At 37.0% G+C, this 20,177-nt stretch overlaps 1 protein-coding gene across 1 annotated transcript in view; it reads left to right on the forward strand.

The window, feature by feature from the left end:
- The window catches only part of PREX2 (phosphatidylinositol-3,4,5-trisphosphate dependent Rac exchange factor 2), a 186,277-nt gene that overhangs the window by 71,403 nt on the left and 94,697 nt on the right, over nucleotides 1-20,177 (forward strand). Inside the window, exons 9-15 of the mRNA XM_075085197.1 lie at nucleotides 5,788-5,937; nucleotides 9,388-9,532; nucleotides 11,989-12,089; nucleotides 16,138-16,241; nucleotides 17,580-17,629; nucleotides 18,190-18,265; nucleotides 18,985-19,057. Coding sequence (XP_074941298.1) covers nucleotides 5,788-5,937; nucleotides 9,388-9,532; nucleotides 11,989-12,089; nucleotides 16,138-16,241; nucleotides 17,580-17,629; nucleotides 18,190-18,265; nucleotides 18,985-19,057 — 699 coding nt within the window. The remainder of the gene's footprint in view (nucleotides 1-5,787; nucleotides 5,938-9,387; nucleotides 9,533-11,988; nucleotides 12,090-16,137; nucleotides 16,242-17,579; nucleotides 17,630-18,189; nucleotides 18,266-18,984; nucleotides 19,058-20,177) is intronic.

Below are 20,177 nucleotides of genomic sequence, written 5' to 3' on the forward strand. Positions count from 1 at the left end.
TTATTATGAGGTATCCAGAGCTGAAAATTCACTGGTGACAAGTAGAACAGAATAATTGTTTTAGTGCTGCATGTTGGATGTCTATTACTAACCCCAGGATTTTTGGGCTTTTCTGAGAGCATTATTTTTCAGTTTTTTTAGTTTGTGTTCCAGAATACCGCACACAATCCTTTTATGCAGTACTGGTGCCTATCCCTTTATATCTTATACTGTGTTAGTGTCTGAGAGTAGGTCCTAATAATTACTTTCTTTTCTGTACTGAATTTTTTCCTACTATTCCCACAATTTATTAAGCATTCAGAATTCCTGTCTTGTTCCCTGAAGCTCTTGAAATGCTTCTTGCCTTGGTTCTATGAACAAACAATGTTATTACTGAACCATTTAAGCTCTTGATAAAACTGAAGGAAAATGCTGAACATAAGGTAGAGCACTGTGTCATCACACTTGATTCGTTCTCTTGTTTACCAGACATTTTGTGTAAGAACTACTTGACATCAGGCTATGTCCTTCACCAGGCCCACTGATTTAGTTAGTGGGTTACAAATATCCATGGGTATACTATAGTGAATTTCATCAAGCCTCAATGACTTGAATATAATTTGTCCAATATTCTATATCCTGCTATTTCCTTTTTCTGTCCTGTATTCCCGCCCAATTGTTAGCTTTATTTGTATGAAATCTCAGTTAGAGCTTTGTTTATGCAAAAAAGACATTTGAGTATTTCAGTCTTTTGTCATGAATTATTTGACTAACTTTCATTTATTTTCCTTCATCTTCCTTATATATGCTTTAGAAATAAAAGACAGTTTTTCTGTTTCTATTATGTCACTTTCTAAGACGGCATCTCTTTACTTATAACTCTCGGGGTTACTGTGGCCACAGAGCCTTATATTCACCATCTTATTCCTGATGAAAATTCCAAGAATTCTGTAACTTTTTTCTCTCTCTGGTTCCGATCCCACCTATTGCCATGCTTTTAGCGTTGCCTTTAGCGAATATTTCTTCCTTCCTTCCTACCTTCCTTCTTCCATGACTCTCCTGTATTTCTCAGACCTGTCCTACTTTTCTTCATTTGCTTGTTCTAGTGATCCAGTCCTTGATCTCTTTCACACCATTCATTTTCGTTCCTGCCCATTTGTTTTCGTCCTCAGTGAATAATCTTCAAGAACTAATTCGTCTGAGCACAAATCGTCTTCCTCTCTGCTGCAGACACCAGTAGTGTAATTTCCTCCAGCCACAGGAAATTTTGCTACCATCCCCATTTCCTATAGCCTTGCACACACGACTGGGGGCTATCATGCTTCCTTCCCACTTGCCCTCCTGAACCATATCAAATCTTATCACTTTTATATATGCAATGTTTCTAAAACCTGTCCTCCTTTCCACACTTCTGAGACATCAGTTAATGGTTTGGTTATTTTGATTTCTAGATTATTCTTACCTGTTTTTTTTTTTTCTCCATATCCCCACATTTCCTGTCTTCTCCATTTCAGTTTGCCCAATATCCTAAAATAAATTTTTTCTTGTAATTAATGCTATTTCATCCCTCCTTTCTATGACTCTCTTTGAAATATGGAAGTGTCTGTGTTATTTCCCTGGCATGTGACACTTTTCTGCCCTTTTCTTGCCACTCCCTGCCCCTCTTTTTTTTTTTTTTAAAAAACCTAAACAAACCCTGTTTTCCTTCCTTGTAGTCTGAAGTGTATTACCTCTCCTTACACTGATACTTTTTCTTTCACTCAGATCACAATGCCCTTCTTTAACCTTACTCCTTTTTGGTTTCCGTACTGTTCTCATTTGTTGCACCCAGATGTCTTGTTTCTCATCCCCTGTAGTCATCCATGTTTGAACTGTAACCCAGTACTATTCTCCTGCATTCTTTTTGTCTCATCTCATTCCCGAGTATAGTAATCTCATCGTCTGAGCCTCATTCACATTAGCTTTGCAGGTGCTTTTTTTGGTATTGTATTATTTTATTCTCCGTAATCATCTATTACCTATCACTTTCTAGAATTCTTAATTTAGAATGCAAGCTCTGAGTGCAGAGTCCTTATACATTCATATTTATGCAGGACTCTTTCTCATGGGCCTCCTTATAGATGTTAAATGCTTGAGTCAGATTTTACTTCCACAGTTCTTTACTGTACATTTTGGGATCCTGGGCTCACATGGTATAAGGAACCATAGGCTCCAGGGAACAGGGTAACTGAGTGTTTGCTCTCAGCACCGATAGATGTAGGATGTGGTCTTCCTTGTTTCTAAGTAGAAGCATAGAAATAGGAAAAGAGATTCCCAGTGTGGTTTATTGTCATGCTAATGACATTCCTACAGAAATTAACAAAGCTTTTTCTGAAAAGCAATTTTTCTTTGATGAAATTAGGCCTTGGCTGAGCAGTACAATTGCTGTAAGCTTTTTTTTGTTTCAGCATCATGAAGCACTCTGCCTTTTTTTGATTGCTCTGATTAAAGTGGAATGCGTATTACTTATCAGGGCAGACTGTTTGTTTTCTTTAAATAATGTGGCTACACAACCACTTGCAAGTATTAGAAAGGTGGATATATTATGATGGTATTCTTTTTTTCTGTATTCAGTTTTAAAAATTCAATTTTGAGAGAAAACTATATTTCTAAAGGCATTCACCAGCCATTAAATGAATGTTATTTAGTTAATGAAAACTAGCACTTGAGACTTAGGAAATACCAGATTTATGGTTGCTTATACTGTCTTGGTACTGTCCCCTGTTGTCTTGAAATGAGGCATGAAAGAGAAAAAACACTACATGCTAATAGTAACCACAGACTGCATCAAAAATTATACAGAGAAGGAAGGGAATTGGTATTATGCAGCAGTTATTTTCTTGGTGTTTCTGAGCTTCAGTGCTCCTAAGAACCTAGAGTGTGAGAAACTTAGAAGTACTTTAACACAGAGACTTCTGTTCATTTTTTAAAGGGAAGAAAGAAGTTCTAATGTATATGGCTCTAACAAATTGCTTGCTAGGCACCTCTCAAAGGTTGGAGTCTTGAATTTTGAACAATATATTACAGTTCAAATTACAAGCTTTAATGTATTACTAAGTATCATTAGAAGATGATGTCATCTTTCATCACCTTTTCTTGGGAGGTTGGAGGCTTAACAGTTTGTTAAGCATGCTTGTTCAGACTTTGCACGGAGCAACCTGAAGTCTCATGCTCTTCTTCCTTCTGTATCCATTATGTCAGGTTTGCAAAACATTTGTTTAGGCTGACTAGCAGCTGTGATTGCCTTGATGTGAAGAGTGTGCATATATCCTGTGCAGCTGGCCGGTCAGAACATGCATACCTCTTGGCTGGCTGGCCAGCACGCCTGCAGCTCTTGACCAGTTTTGTCCAATAGCCAGTCCAAAAAAGGTAGGAGTTTATATGGGATGAAATGCTCTTCAGGAGACTACGAGCATGGGTGTATGGGGGAGAACAAATTGCTCACAGGAGCCTTGGAGGATTGAAGTCATGGGGAACATAGGGAGCAAAAGAGAAAGCAGGGGTGTTGCAGTTAAAGGCAGAGGTTGGAGTCGAATTGGGCATCACAGGAGTGGGTTATTATTGCAAAATTGGGCAATAGCTACCCATTTCCCTCTGCCTGAACTCATTGCCATCTGTATACATGAGGCAGTCTTAGTACCTTGCTAGGTGATGGGGCTTTTTGCAGAATTCAGTGAGCTTGTAGTGGTGTGAGATAAATGTGATCGAACTGCCGGCACTGCAGACCTTCAGATGCCAAGGAAGCTGCATGTTTAAAATGTCATCTCTACATTGAGATATTCAAGTGGCTGGATGAACCATTTTTTCTGTATTAAAGTAGTAAGTTGACACCAAATTTCTGTACGAAGTAAAATGGGAGGATCTAAATCCATTTCTGAGTCTGAGCCATCTTTTTTTTTTTTTTGCCATAATTTTAACTGCTACAGTTCACTGCATTAGAGATCATAATATTTCCCTCCATAACATGGGTGACATGTTGATAGATATATGGTAACAAACACCACAGGAAAAATAGCACTGTGTAGTTTTATATGTATTAACCTGTCAATAAATAAACAAAAAATCACAGCTAGTGCCACATCGCAAGGTTTATCGTATATGCTTAAATAATACAAAGGGACCTTAACCTTCCTTCCTCTGTAGTGCTGCTGCCTCTGATCTCCGAAGAGCTGCCGTCTGTCAGCTGAGAGCTGCTGTCTGAGGCTTCTTTCTTTTCCCTGACTTTTGACTCTGATTTTCTGACAGTGCATGAATGATACGATGGCTAGCTTTCAAGAAACAATGGTTTTAAAGGGACAAAGGATATTATGTGTAGGTGATGTGAATAGAAATATGATAAATAGGGAAGTGGTATAAACATGATGTTAAAAAATATCTTTGGTTTTTTTCCCCTGTCATAGACTTGCTTGCACTTTATTATACACTAAGTACTAGAAAGTTTTGTTGATTTAGAAATTAGCCATCAGTCTCATGATTTTCTAGTAGTTCCTGACATTTCCCAGCCCAGTATACAAAGCTTGGCTGCTTTCCATCTAATTAAGATGCAGAGTTATTGAAAGGATACTAACATGTCTGCTGAGATTTATGATAAAACTTAGTGAGCATTTCAGCAAGTGTTTCAGTTTTGGAAAAATCCATCTCATTATACGAAACAGGGCTGAATTATGAAAAAGTATTTACAAAGTAAAAAGCTCTGTAGTTATTGTAGTAGTTCAGGGCTGGCCCTAGGAGTTTCTTGCCTCTTACGGAAAGTTCATGGTGAGAGAATGCTGACCTTTTGATTTTTTAAATGTTTTGTACAATAGTTGCGAGTGCTAGTTTTAATCTGTATTTTATGCAAAAATTGTATTTGTTATCATGGGACACTTATGCCTCACTTATTTCCCCCCAGGAAATCCATGTAATTCTAGTGAGGGATATTCAAGGGTGTTAGTTTTGGAGAGGAAGTCTGTTTAGGTAATTTCTGAAAAAGGTTTATGGACTAGCATGTTAAAATCAAATGTTACATAAGTAAAGAAAGAGTAATAAGTAGTAAATCGCTTTTTATAGCATAGCAGTTTACAAATTAGGAGTCAGAAGTTCTAGATATCTAAGAACATCAGCAATTGCCACCTCTCTCCCACAGTGTACACACTGAACATAGGGTTGTTAGAAACATTTAAAAAATGATGCATTTGGTTAACGCCTCTTTTGAAATCATAGGAAATTTTGTACTATATTTCAGTTTGTGTAAACAACTAAGTGAATATACATATATTTATTCAGGTAACCAGTAAAGATACATCAAATGTATGGTTTGCTTACTCATCAAACAGAAGTTGTATTTTTGCCCTGTATATTTAGTCCATTTTAAAAAGTAATAGTAAATCATTCAATCAGCACAGCAGCTCTGAGTAATTTCAGGGGCAAAACCACAGTGCTGCTTTTTAAGGAATTATTTATTACAGTTTAACAAAAACAAAAGTACTCCAGCTACCATGATCTGTTCTTTTAATAGGACTCTGCCTGTTCTACTGTCAAGCTTATACCTTCTTCTATATGCTAGGCAATTCTCTGTTACATTTTAAAAAGGACATTATTCACTAAAAGTTAGAAGTCCAGCTTATTAAGTTATAACATAGTTCACAAGCGGCACAGATAACTTCAGATTTGTTTCTATTCTTCTGTATTTCCTGAGCTTTATGTATGATGATAAGAGTTCTTAATAATTATAACAACTATTGCTTTTTTAAGAGTTGATGCTTTTTAAGCCATTTTATTTATTCCCAGCTGACTATCACAGCAGTGGTCACACTGTTATAAATGGCTGGAAGATCCACAACACAGCAAAGAACAAATGGTTTGTATGCATGGCAAAAACCCCTGAAGAGAAGCAAGAGTGGCTGGAAGCTATTTTGAAAGAGCGAGAGAGAAGAAAAGGTAGGTTAATAAACTTCCTTATGTTGCTGTGCCAGAAAGACATACTGTTTTTTTATGTTCAGATATAAAGCAAAACCAGCTGTTAGGAAAACTTTTGGTGTCAGGTTCAGCTGAAGGTTTATGACTACAAGCTTGGAAAAAATAAATCAAACATACTGGGAAAGGCATAATGGCTTGAATCCTGTATGCTGGTAGTGAATGCTGGTTTGGAAATGGGAAGATGATTTAATCTATTTTTTAATAGCTTATCCTCAATTAGTATAAATTGTCATAATTTCATTGAGTCCTGTGGAGTATTATGATTTGTGGTATATGAGGGTTTGTCCTAAATGCCTTTTGGGATTTGCGTGCATTGATTCCCTTTTGTGGCTGGACATTGAATCACTGAAATGAGCAGGTCTTCTATGTTGGATCTTCATGCAGATGATCCCAACATGAAATGGTACAGAATATACCTACAACCCCATCTTTGATGTATTTTCCCCTACCCAAGAAAGTATGAAATCACTGTTGGCAAACAAATATCTTTTTTGAATAACTGAATTAAGGCGGAAGAATACTTGGATGAAATATAATTCTGATCTCAAAAGTGACCACGAATAACCTCATGAATTCAAGGTGAACCCTGCACAAAGTAGAACCAGGGAAAGATGACGCATCATCATCTTTTGGAGCTAATTTTATTTGCAAGCTGAAATATCCTGATCAGTAATGATGTTTGGAGCCTTGGTATTGAAAGAAAATATGACCTTGTAGTTAGATCTGGGATTCTTTTCCTGGTCTGCGTAGATTTTTCCATCACCTGTTGTAGTAGCTGTTGTTTTGTGCCTCCGTTGTAAATGGAGACTACCAATACTTTCTTTGGTCTTTTAAAGTTGAATACTGGATTTTTGTAGAACATCTGCTGTAGGACCAGAGTTTCAACTAGGGTGTCTGAGCAGTGGCTAATTAATAGTGCCATCAGGAATTAATAGTAGAAAAGCTAAAAAGATGCCTTAGAGGTCTAAAAACATTTTTAAAATAGCAAATGAAAAAGCAACGTGGTAGAGATGGTATCAAATACATCAAAAACCAGGTTTGTCTGCTTCTGTATAGGGTCTTGTCTGGAATTGGCTAAAAAGGTTTTTAACAAATTCTACTCCACTGTTAGGTTACTTGGCTCCCTTAGACTCTTCATACCTTTAGGTAAGAAATAGAAGGAGTAAGTAGGAGTATTTTATGTTGATGTATCCATACTGTTTCACACTATTCTATTAGCAGGTGGTTGTAGAGGTGAGTTTGACCTAAATCTTGCCAAGACTGAATGAGGTCTGAGGGAGCCCTTTCAAAGTCAAGCCATGTCTTAGGATTTTAGCATCTTATGATTCGGGGAACTTTTCAGCTCCTGGTGTTCTCAGTGTGTTTGCCACCAAGGAGACAACCATGAAAGAAATAGGAGAGAATTTGGTACACGCTTAGACTCAGTTTGCAACACAGAATCTTCAAAAACATTTCTTAAATATCTCTGTTACTCTATCAACTTATAAATTTATCCATCTCCTCCAGCAGTGATATTTTTTCAAAATATCTGTATAAACGCCTCTTGCAAAGCCGAATACATCAACTTAATTGCAGTCAAGTTGCCAAATGACTCTGGAACCAAACAGCTATCTTTTTAGAATTCAAATACTACATCTAAATGTAGCTATCACACTTTCCCATTCACTGTGAACATAAAGATGCTTTAATTTTACGTTTACTTAATAAGGCATGGAGCCTGTTCATGTGTGTATATATATAGGCAATTACACTGAAGACTAAGTGACTGCACATGTGAGAACAGTGTTTTAGCTCCTTGGCGAGTCTGAGATGAACTAACTCAAGTGAACACATTTCCCAAATCTCATGTGAGTGACTCCCTCTGGTTGTGTTGTGCATGCCAGTGCATTTCTTCATAGTGGTGGTGTAGCCCCCACATCTCACACAGAATGGCAGATCACAGTGATCTTCAGGCTGGGTAAATAAAAGCATGTGGACCACGAGTCAGGCATGGAAATACAGCTTGAGTGTGCCCCGTAGCTGGGGCTTGCTGGGCTATTCATGTTGAGATATTCAGTGTACTTAGGGAAACTTAACCTATACTTCTATTTGGAATCCATACAGCAGAAGCTGAGCAAAAGGCAGAGCATGCCCTGAATAAAGTAGTTTAGCAGGGTTTTCCGCCGTTGTAATTGAATTATCAACTAGGACCACTTTATAGATTGTATTTTCTTGCTAGGAAAAAATCAAGCTGAATTGGAAACTTTTTGCTAGGAAGCCTTTCTGTCAGTTTTGGGTCTTTCCTGTAACAATTCAGCAAGGTAGAAATTTATTTAAAAGGTGACTAAGGCTGGTGGTGCTATGATGCCTTGATTCAAAGGGTGGATACAAATAAAAGCATCAGCATCCCATAAGCTCCAAAAATAGTATACTGGTTAAGTTTTCTTTTCCAGGGAATACATCAGGTTTTATCTGTGTGGCATCACCACTATCTGGTTCATCACTGCTGTATCTGTGTCCAGTACCACTGTTAGCTTTTTCTCATGACAGGTACATTTTTTAATGGCTGTACTCTTAGAATTAAAGAAGTGGCAGACTGTTACTCAAATTGAATAGGTACGGTTATAATATTTAAAATGTGAAAATCTGAACAGAAACTGAGAACATATACACAAGACATTCCAAAAATGTGTGGGTTTGTCCAGAATTTATAATTGTTTATTGAGAAAGCACATGGGATATGAAGGTCTGTGGTATGCCTTAGAAGCACAAGCTTCTGTGAGTGGCCAATAGGATGCATAATTCAAGAAAAACTGTTTTTGATCATCTGTTACTCAGACAACATAATCATTTTCTCAAGAAGAAAAACAGGAAAAAATAAACCCGTAAGAAATACCGAAATAAAACCCTTGATAGCTTTCTGTTATTGAAAAAATTCCGAAGCAAATAAAAATCAAGCTGTTCATATGCTTTTGTGGAATTAATCTTATGTGAAACTAACAAATGTATAACATAACTAGTTACTATTAATTGGAAATTTGAAGAAGTTTCCTTTAAGTGAAAACATTTTTATTATGACATGGTAGGAGCAAAACCAAGGCCCTTTTAAACTTGTGAGCGCTTGACGACTCCCTTGCAATTGTTCATAGACTGAAGTCTGGAAATCACAGCATTAGTATTTATTACTGCAGTATCAATGGTGATGTTGATATAGTAGCAGTTTAAATTCACTATGTTAATGATATAATTTGATTATGCTTTATGAAGATCAGATGTTCATGGTTTAATCTTGACTGTGAGAAAAATAATGGAAAACGGTTCCTTTCCTTTTTTTTTTGTATGTAAAATATTGGTATTGCTTCTGTATTTTGGGGAAGATACTGAAATATAATGGCAATATCACTTCATAGAATATTAATGCATTTTTGGCAGGTTTAAAATTGGGCATGGAACAGGACACTTGGATGATGATCTCTGAGCAAGGAGAAAGACTGTACAAAATGATGTGCAAACAAGGGAATCTCATCAAAGACAGGAAGAGGAAGTTAACCACTTTCCCCAAATGCTTTCTTGGAAGGTATTACATGCATTTTGTAGCATGAATTTAACCAGCTAAAAGAACACTTTAAATCTTCTCTGGGATCCTGTGGAAACCACACTTTATTTGCAATGTCTGTTAGGCCAACTTGCCTCCCAGAATTTAGCCAAAATGTAAATTGTTCTGCCTGAAATTTATGTATGTGTACTTGTACTCCAAAATAGCTTTATTAAAGGGACAAGGCTGCAAAGGCATGTTGAAAACAAGAAAATGCATCAAATAAAACAGTTTCTTTAAAGAAATCATTCCCAACCTGTTTAATGCATTTTGTCTCCGAAATGCCTAGTCTAGACTATCAGATTTGCTTTATTCCACTTAAAAAATCTCTTTCTCTAAAACTGTTTCAGTCCTCCTCTTGTGTGAATGTCAGGGACGGAGTTAGTAAATAAATTTTACATGTTTAAAAATTTATCCCTATTTTCACGAGGATCTTTATAATGTCTATTATACCTATGGCTTAAGAAGACTGAATGCAAGAGGAAGACCGAATGCAATAGGGACCCTAAAAATGTGTATATGACAAAAATTAGTTTGGGGGGCAGAGGAGTTATCACTTATTTCATTTGACCGTAAGACAGTTAAGTATGGAAAGTATTTTTATAAAGTACAGTGACTGTTTTACACAAAGACATTGTAGTGAAGATACTCACCACTGTGTTCAAAAGTGGAAATGAAACTTGGGAGATTTTCATGTGGTGTCAGAAGTTGCATAGCTGATGTGAATTGAAACCAGGGTTAAGATTAATGATTTGAGCTGTGGCTGAATCATGTTCCCTCAGTGAAGTTGTTGGAAGCAGGTAAAGAATACACTCATGGTGAGGAGCCATGTGTGAAACATTTAAACCTACCATCAAATGGCCTTTTTTCTATGCTGCCTTTGAAGTGGAACCTTTTGAAGTATGCTTTTGCTGGTCCCTTGGTCACCAGCTAAAAACCATGAATGTGAGTGTTACGCTACCTCACTATACTGTTCTTTTGATTTATAACACACATACAAATATCTCATGTGCTATAAATTTGTCGTCTCTGAACTGCATCAGGTTTATTGTGAAACAAGCCAGGCATTTCCCGCACATACACTATATACTTTGTGTATATGTGGAGGATGTCCATGTGTCTGACACGAAAGTAACAGGCCTACTGTTCTGTCATACTGTGATTATGTTCTGGCTTCATGGCATATCTGCCTTGGGCAGGTGCAGTAGGTATGCCTGGGATTTCCTTATATTTGACAGTCTGGTCACATGCGGCTATTCTACTTTAGGAAATCCCAGAAAACATGGTAACAAAATAGAGTAAAATATTTTCAGTTGGAAGGGACCTACAATGATCATCTAGTCCAACTGTTTGACCACTTTAGGGCTGACCAAAAGTTAAAGCTTGTTGTTAAGGGCATTGACCAAATGCCTCTTAAAAACTGATAGGCTTGGGGCATTGACCACCTCTCTAGGAAGCCTGTTCCAGTGTTTGACCACCCTCTCAGTGTAAAGAAATGCTTCCTAATGTCTAGTCTAAGCCTCCCCTGGTAGAGCTTTGAACCATTCCCACACGTCCTATCACTGGATGCCAGGGAGAAGAGCTCAGCACCTCCCTCTCTGCTTCCCCTCTGGGAGCTGTAGAGAGCACTGAGGTCACCCCGCAGCCTCCTTTTCTCCAGACTAGACAAGGCCAAAGTCCTTAGCCGCTCCTCATAGGCCATTCCTTGCAGCCCTTTCACCAGCTTTGTTGCCCTCCTCTGGAAGCATTCAAGGACCTTCTCATCCTCCTGAAATTGTGAGGCCCACAACTGCACACAGTACTCAAGGTGAGGCTGCACCAACACTGAACACAGTGGGATAATCGCCTCTTTTGACCAGCTGGTTGTATGTGTTTGATGCACCCCAGGATGCAGTTTGCTTTCTTGGCTGCCAGGACACACTGCTGACTCATATTGAGCCTGCTGCCAACCAGCACCCCCCCATCCCATTCTTCAGGGCTGCTCTCCAGCCACTCCTCTCCCAGTTTATACTTGTGGTCAGCATTACTCCATCCTAGGTGCAGAATCCGGCATTTGGACTTTTAAAATTTAATCCCATTAATCATTGTCCAATGCTCCAATCTATCTAGATCCTTCTGGAAGTCTGCTTGTCCCTCAAGACAGTTAGCAGCACCTCCCAGTTTGGCATCATCAGCAAACTTGCTAATGGTGCACTATGTGCAAAGGTAAAACTTCTGAACAGTAAAGACGTTTCAAGGGAAACCATATGTATTTACGTCGAAATAATAGAAAAGTTGAAATGAATAGTTTTTTTAAAGGGGGTATGGCATTCTGAAGATCATTAGGCTTAAGAATCACTTACTAGGCTAGTAAGAAATCCAAGTAACTGAGAGGAAAATGTAGTAGATGTGGTGGTATGATATTTAAAGTTTGTTTTTTGTATCTGTTTTTAATTCAGTGAATTTGTGTCCTGGTTGTTGGAAATTGGAGAGATACACAAATCTGAAGAAGGTGTTCATCTCGGCCAAGCTTTATTAGAGAATGGCATTATTCATCATGGTAAATATAATCAGTTTTAACTTACTTGTTTTCAAGGTAATTATAATTAGAGTGGACTTAATTTTGTTTGTCAAAAAGATGGTCTTGTTAACTCAAGACAGCTTGTTGAATCTGCATTATATCCTTGCAGGGACCTCATGGGGCCATTGTCCATGCCTAGCAGATTTACTGGGAGAGGCTCCATTGATTTAATCAGATTACATCTATGCTGTTGGGATCACAACATTACAAACAGGGACCTAGAGAAACATTGCTATTGTCTTGTAAGCAAAAGTAAATTCTGCGGGAACAGAATGCTAGACTGTTTTAATGATTTAAACATTTTATTAAGGCCTGGCTTTTTAGGGATACATATTCATCTAAGAATTGTAGAAGAGAGTGAGTTACAGTTGGCTGTTGATAAATGTGCCTCCTCATCTGTTAGGTATTACAAGTGGAGTGAGTGGAATCCAGCCCAGAACCCAACAGTTTAATCTTTTGAATTTTAAGGCCTTATTTTCACTATGTTGTATAGTTACTAAAATTGATATTTTTGGCTGAAACTTTCAGTCAATTGTCTGTGTTTAGCTCATTGTGGAGAGATGTATCACTGAAATGGTTCAGGTTTTGAGCCAGTAAGAAGGTTTGATTTCTGGAGGTAATTTGCATTGGCAACATTTTTATCTTACCAGAGCAGGTCCTCATCTCGGTCCCTTTTACAAGGTATAGTCCACGAGGCCCATATAAATAAACTGGAGAAACTTCTGGTTTTGAAGGCATGTTTGGCTTAGAATAGGTACACTCACTTAAAGAAACAAATATTGAAACAGTTGTGAAGTTAGCCACTGTTCCAGCGTAGATCTAGGGTGTTCATTTAGATGGAATAATTGATAATATACATTTTAACACTTCTACACTTCAGCCAGCAATTAATTTAATACTTACTTTTAAGTTCTTTGCCACGATGTTTTCCATGTCCTTAGGTGGAAAGAAAGCAGGAGTAACAGTGCCACTTAGCTGTGTGCATTTTAAACATAGGCAGAGTAGGAGGAAAAACATTATTCATCAGTAGTCATATAGTCTTTAATTCTTTAATGTCAGTCTACATGATTTTCCTCCACCTTCATTCCAATGTCAGGTGCTATTATGTTTACTACAGAAACAGAATTGTTTTCAATGAAATGATTCTGTTGCCAAAGATTCTTCTCCTGGTCTTGTAATTTATATCCCAAATATACTCATAGACTTTCTCAATACAGAGTTAAATGAATATTGTGTAATTTCATGAGATAAAAGAGTAATTATATTAGAGCATAGAAATGTGAGCCAGACATGCTACTTTGAATAGTGGATACAGCTGTGGTTCAGTGAAAATAGAATTCTTAAAATAAAGTTGAATGAACCATCTGTTTTCACAGACGGAGCAAGGGAGAAGGAAAGTTTGGCTGTTACTCACATTGCAAATGTTATAGAGGGCTTTGTTAGACTTTGCGTATTTGCTATGCTGGCCATTGTTTTCACTGTGCTGGGCTCCATTCTAGCAATGCCAGACCCATGTTGTGATGGGCATTGTTTTACTTCCTCGTTTGTGAACTCTTACAAGTAGAAAAGTTATGGTTTTTCTTTGGTTTTTTTTTTCTTTCCCCCCAGTTTTGCAAAAGAAGAAAATATGTCCGTATGTTGCTGTTCTAAATCCTCCTGGTGGCCTTCTCTAATACGTGAAATGACTTATAATTGTATCAGCCAATGGGCTGAGATACTTTGTCCAGTCACTTGCTACTGCTGATTAGAAAAGGCAGCTTCCTCTCAAGGCAGTAAGGAGCTTTGTAGTTACAAAAATAATCTCAATATCAGATAGTTTTAAAATGAATAGGTATTTTTGTGGCTGTGCAGTTTCTGGGATTGGTGTACTGATTGGAGTCAAAACTACTCTGGCAAAAAGTAGAAGTGAAGACCTGGATCAGTTTCCTTTTCTTAGTGTGGGCAAAATAAATATCTATACCAACACAAAGTACATTGTTGGGAGTGTCATACAAAACAACTTGGGGTTTCTTATTTTAGTGGTAATGATGTGTTTTACCAGCTTTAATAATTTGAAACTATGGTCTTAACAAATGTACAGCTGATACTAGTTAAAAGGAAAGCTGTACAGTAAGCTAAACGTTTTCATAATTTTTTTTAAGCTTTCCTTGTTAGTTCAGTGGCTGATAGATCATCCATCCTTCTTCTTGAGTAGAACAAGCCAAATCACGTCTACATGACAGTAAGCAAAACCCCCCCAAATGAACAGTGATTTACAGCTTCCCTCACAGCATTTGTTGGATATCTGTGGTATTTGACACAATGCAGTAGAGCTGGAAGCATCCTTGTCTGGTTTCCTTGCTTTCTAGATCTCAGCATGTCCCAGCTCTGTGGATCTGCTCCCCTAGTTTCTGGTGCACTATGTGTAAGTAGGGGCTGCAAAGACAGCAGTACTCATGTTCCTCGGACGTCAGAGCCTGCTCTATAGGCATGCAAGAAAGGAAAGGTGCTTTGCATCTCTGTAACAGTGAGGAGCAATTTGGCCTTGGGCAGTGCTGTCCTGGTGGTGGTGTTTTCTGTTTTCTATAGTTGATGGTTTTAAGAATTCTTAGTGTATGCTGATCTAGTGTAAGATACTTTTTCTCCAACAGTAGGAAATTATTTTTAATTACAGAACTAGAAGGTATCTTTTTTTTTTTTTTCTGAGTTAAATGGTCACAATTGATGAAAATTCATTTAGATAGTTATACTGGGCATTGTATGTGAAAATTTTGTAGTCTATATTTGATGTATTGAGAAGCAATGATATGCAAAAGAGCTCAGGGGTTATTTTGGATAATCACCTTAGTGTGAACCATCAATTCAAGACAATTGGAATAGTGTCCTGGGCTTTACTATTAGTAGATATATCAAGTACAGGTAGAGAGGTTATTCACATGACACCGGTGAAACCACTTAATATATTAAGTCCAGTTTTTATGACCATGTGTCAGATGCTGTGTGGAGATACTGAAGAGCTTGAAGGAGCATGAAAAATGATGCAGACAGAAGGCACCTTACTATACAAAGTTTATGGTGCCTGACTACATTTTTGAAAGAAGATAAGGGATGACGGTTTAATTGCTTGGTATAGGAAGGCATGCACAGAAGAAATACCTAACACTGCTAGGTCTGTTACTCTGATTAATGAAGACATTACAGTAGCCTCCTTTATCAGTTGATGACATGCAAATTTAGTTTAAAAATTAAAGCTTACGTCTGCAAGCAAAACAGTAATTAATACCAGACAGTTATCCTAGGATGGTGCTAGTGCCTAGTGTTGTCCTCAGCCGTCAAATGAATCAGCTGTTTTTCAGAAAGACTTGCTGTAGTGCCATTTCCAGGGTAATTTTTGTATCATATGGTACGACTGCTTTGACAAAGTGCTTGAAGGTTTGTTGCTGGAATCACATGAACATCACCTCTTAAGGACCTTTTTCATGGACCTTCGGGGAAATGGATTATCAACGCCTTCATGACTGCAAGTCTCTTGCATTTAAGACCTTCAGCTGGCTATGTATAGAGGAAGATGCTCCCTCTCCCTTTCCTCTCCAGTGCAAGACTGGTCAGATATGTTATAGAGGGTTTGTATCTTTACTAACTCATCTGATGTTGACCTCAGCAAGAATTAGAGAATAATGTGGAACAATAATATGAATAGTGGTAATAGACACTTTATTTAGATATTTATTAATAAGCTTTGCAAAAGCTCTGAAGACTAGGGTGGATTTGAGTGCCTAATGTTCCCTGCCTGTTTGTCTTTCTTTTTGCCCTGTGACTGAAATTTGTTTGGTTTCTTCTAGGCTATTTAAATGCTGTGAGAAATACGGTCGCCAGTGACATAAAGAAGCTTAGGGCAGATGATCTAATTGGGCTTCCTGCCCTCCCTGCCTGAAATCTACCTATTGCTGCATAATGGGCTGTTATTAGAAGAAATGATGTTAACCCACTTCTCTCTTGATTCCTTTGGAAAGCCACCTAACAATACATGATTTTTTTTTTCATTTAGTTACAGATAAGCACCAATTCAAACCGGAACACATGCTGTACAGATTCCGATACGATGATGGGACATACTACCCAAGAAATGAGATGCAGGATGTAATCTCTAAGGTACAAATTAGAATAGTTGCTATTACTAGGAAAAACACATCAGAAATGGAGACTCTGCTTGAAAAATAATGTAATATTATAATAATATTATGCTAGGATAAATATCCCATCACACTTGCTCATCTCTATATTTATGTGAATCAAATTTAGTTTTCCATTTGTAAGGGAAGATTTTGGCTAGTTGTTACACATATTAAATAAAAAATTAAAGTTTGTTATATTTATTTTTGTTATTTAGTGGTTTCATATGCAGGATGCATTGCATGTGTTTCTGGGTGGTTCTGAAGCTGGTATTTCACTCCGTTGTATTTTTTCAGATAGATATCAAGCTATATGCATAAAATTGTTCTCAATTTTCTCTTAAATCTGAGTGTATTTTATTAGTGCCTTAACAAGGCAGTAAATCTGCGGTCATACAGATGTTTAAACACAGATAGGTATCGCTATCCATCTACACTACCGAGCATAACAAAATGATCGAACAAAGTTGTCTTTAAACACATTAATATTCAAACTTTTCGTGACTTCGAGGTGGTAGAAAATGTCAACATCTGGGTATTCCATTATAGTGTCATGCTCTTTTCTGCTGGCATTTGTTAATGTGAGGTATATCTAGAAAAATCTTGAATACTGAACTACCAGGCACAGCAAAGTAGGATGGAATCTAATTTGACACAACTTTTAATTGTTAAACATGGCTCTTCTTACATGTTATAAACATAATTGTTTTTTGATAGTCTGCTAAGGAATACTAATGTGATTTCTTTTTTTTAAATAACATTTTCTGATGGTAATTTCTTAAACTCATCCAAATGTTTTATTCTTTGTTTTTAATTGAAAAGTTTCCAATCTTTGAATCTTCTTGGCTTTTTAAAAAAAGTTTATTGGTTCGTTATAATTTCAATTTGTAAGTAAAGTATCGATGCATGTAATCAAATGCAGTGTTTGTTACTTTGATTACTCACTTGGTGTGTAGAATAGCAAATAGTGACTGGGAAAACATTAATGCATGGAAATATAGCTTTGTCTTTCAGATTTTGTGTATTTTCTTTCAAAGTACTATACCTTCAGAATTTTTTAATACTACCTTAAAGTTAATCCTTTTTGCATGTGTCTCAGGGAAGCTTAGATTAGATTGGAAATGTTTTATTTCTCATAATTTATTAATCAGTATTGTTGTTTGAAAAATATAAAGCTTTGGCACATAAGATACGTAGATATTTTTACAAATCTAAATGAAATGCATTTAGAACATATAGGCTTCCTTACTGTGTCCATTCCTCTTATGTTCTATGGTGTGAACGTGTGGTTAACTAACCTCATCTTTATCTTTAACAGGGTGTACGACTGTACTGTCGCATTCACAGTCTGTTTACCCCAGTAATTAGGTGAGTCCAACTGGGAAATCCTTAGAGAGACATTCAGAAGTAGTATATAATGTGAAGATACTGTGTTTGAATGTAGGAACCTAACCCATCCTTTCAAGATCGGTCTCTTGGGAGTAATCAAACAAGATTGGAGGGCTATCAAGACAAAAAGCATAACTGAATCATTAAATGACTGCAAACTTCATTCAATATGACCTTTTTTTACAGACCTTTGGAGCCTTCTAGGTCCTGATGGATATGCTTAGGTGCTTACTGTATATATTAATATAGTCCTTTACTAACACTCCATTACCTCATTTGGAGAGTCCCAGCTGTAACAAGACAACTGCCTTTATGCTCCGGTGACATTATTGCCCAAGTTAAGATATGGTCAACCTTCTCTTTTCTATCTACACTGAAAGGTTTGACTCGCTTTTATACTCCAAAGGCAACTTTTGATCCAGTACAAAATGCTCAATTCATGCGTATACTAACTTGTTTATAAAATACAAGCTTTCTTCTGTTAAGCTACTTTTGAGTTTTTGTTTGATTTTAAAAAATTGTTGTTTTATTTTGAACAGGGATAAAGATTATCACTTGAGAACCTACAAATCTGTGGTCATGGCTAACAAACTCATAGACTGGTTGATTGCACAGGCAAGTATACACCTTGGATTTATGTATGTTTTGCATTTGAATTCTAATTTGGAAGGTAGTGATGTTTAAAGCAGAATAACATGCAAACGCTTTGTGTAAGGGTTATTAGAACACTGGGTGTAAGTGTAATCCTCTTAAACTGCTAAGGTAACAGAAATCAGCTGTCAGCAGCCATGCTGTTCATCCCTTTTATGCTTATCTTGCTTATTTGCAATTGAACTTTAAATGTTTTAATGAGCCTTAGCTTTGTGATTCAGCATGTAATGTTGTTCATAGCTTAAAACGAAATGGATAGGCTCTGAAAACTCTAAATTACTAACTAGATGGATAAAAGTCAGTACCAATTTGCTGTCATCAGTTCTGTTTTATTTTAAGCAAACTGGGAACAAGAACAGGGTATCCTGTTCACTCAGTCAAAATACATCAGTTTTATAAAATAAAAGTTAAAAACTTGGATACTTTTAGATTCTGTTATGTTCAGTTTTTATGGAGAACGCAGATACTAAAATGTTTACATGTTTATTTTTACTATAAAGAAGTATAGCATGTACGTATGTATATACTGTTTTATATTTATGCTATGAATACATATATAAAAGTTGTGGTGGTGAATACAGTCTACAACCCTTGCTGGCCCTGTGAGGTTACGCCATTGTGCATATAATCGATTTTGCTGCTATACTAAAATATATTTTAAAAAATCTGCTATGGTTTAACAGGGGGATTGTCGGACGAGGGAAGAAGCCATGATACTCGGTGTAGCTCTTTGTGATAATGGGTTTATGCACCACGGTAAGTAAATACATTCTGTACAAGCTATGCTTCCTTTTTGTTCAATGCTGTCTATATAGTAGGAAGGAAATGCAGGGCTGGTAAGGATATTCCAGAAGGCATAGGAAGTTGTTTCATTGTGTCTCTGAAGAAACCTATGCTATAATCTTCACGGAAAAAAATAGCTTTTGTAGACTCTGAAAATTATTTTCAGTCAATTTTATAGCATGCACTGAGGACTTCATCCTCTGAAGGATTTAGGGGTGGAAGTTTTGTTAGCCACTTCAAAGAAATTTTTTAAGCAGGTTATACATGTTTACACAGATAAGATGATAAAAACTGAGGAAATATGCAGGAAAGAAAGGAGGTATTTTTGGAGGAAGGAAGAGAGTATGGAGAAGCATGACTTTAAAAAAGTGAAGTGGTGACAGTAGGAGAAAGCGGACTGTAGGAAAATGAGAAAATCATAAGGACAGTAGAGAACAAAGAACAAGGGAGAGGAGAGCAGAGATTTGTGCGGTTTGTGTGGTACCAAAAATGAGGTGAACAAGGTCACATTTAATACCATCAGACGGAAGATTTTGCTGAAAGGATTGATGCAGTAGGTCATTTACTGAAATGAAAAGAAGAAGAAATTATTTTCTCGTCAGCTTGTTTAGAGGAGGGAGAATTAAATTCCTCTCTGGCACTGTTTGTTCTTTTTCCTTCGATTTTTAAACATACAAACTGTATCCATCTGCTGTTCTAGCTGCTTCCACGTCCCCACCAAACCTATTTCTAATACTGAACCTGGCATGCTTCTTTACCTGGAGAGTGCCAGATCTTGGTTGTGAGCATCTCCAGTAGCTGCCCAGCAGAACTTCTCAAAATCCTGTTCTTAAATCCATTTTAGGAAGAAACCTTGTGCTTGGCATTTTCATTAAAACCATGTCAGACTTATGTGTCTTCCTCAGCTTGGTGGGATCCAGATATTGTAGTTGAAAATCAGCTGTGTTACCTGTCTGTAATGGATCCTAATAAAAATTTTTACTTATGTTAAAAATTAAGATTTCCTCAGTTTCACACATGAAAGTAGTTTGCTGGCATTTAATCTGCATACACATGTGCAGTATTATGGATCATGAAAGACATGATATTCAAA

This window comes from Phalacrocorax aristotelis, chromosome 2, assembly GCF_949628215.1.
Source record: "Phalacrocorax aristotelis chromosome 2, bGulAri2.1, whole genome shotgun sequence".
Lineage (NCBI taxonomy): Eukaryota > Metazoa > Chordata > Aves > Suliformes > Phalacrocoracidae > Phalacrocorax > Phalacrocorax aristotelis.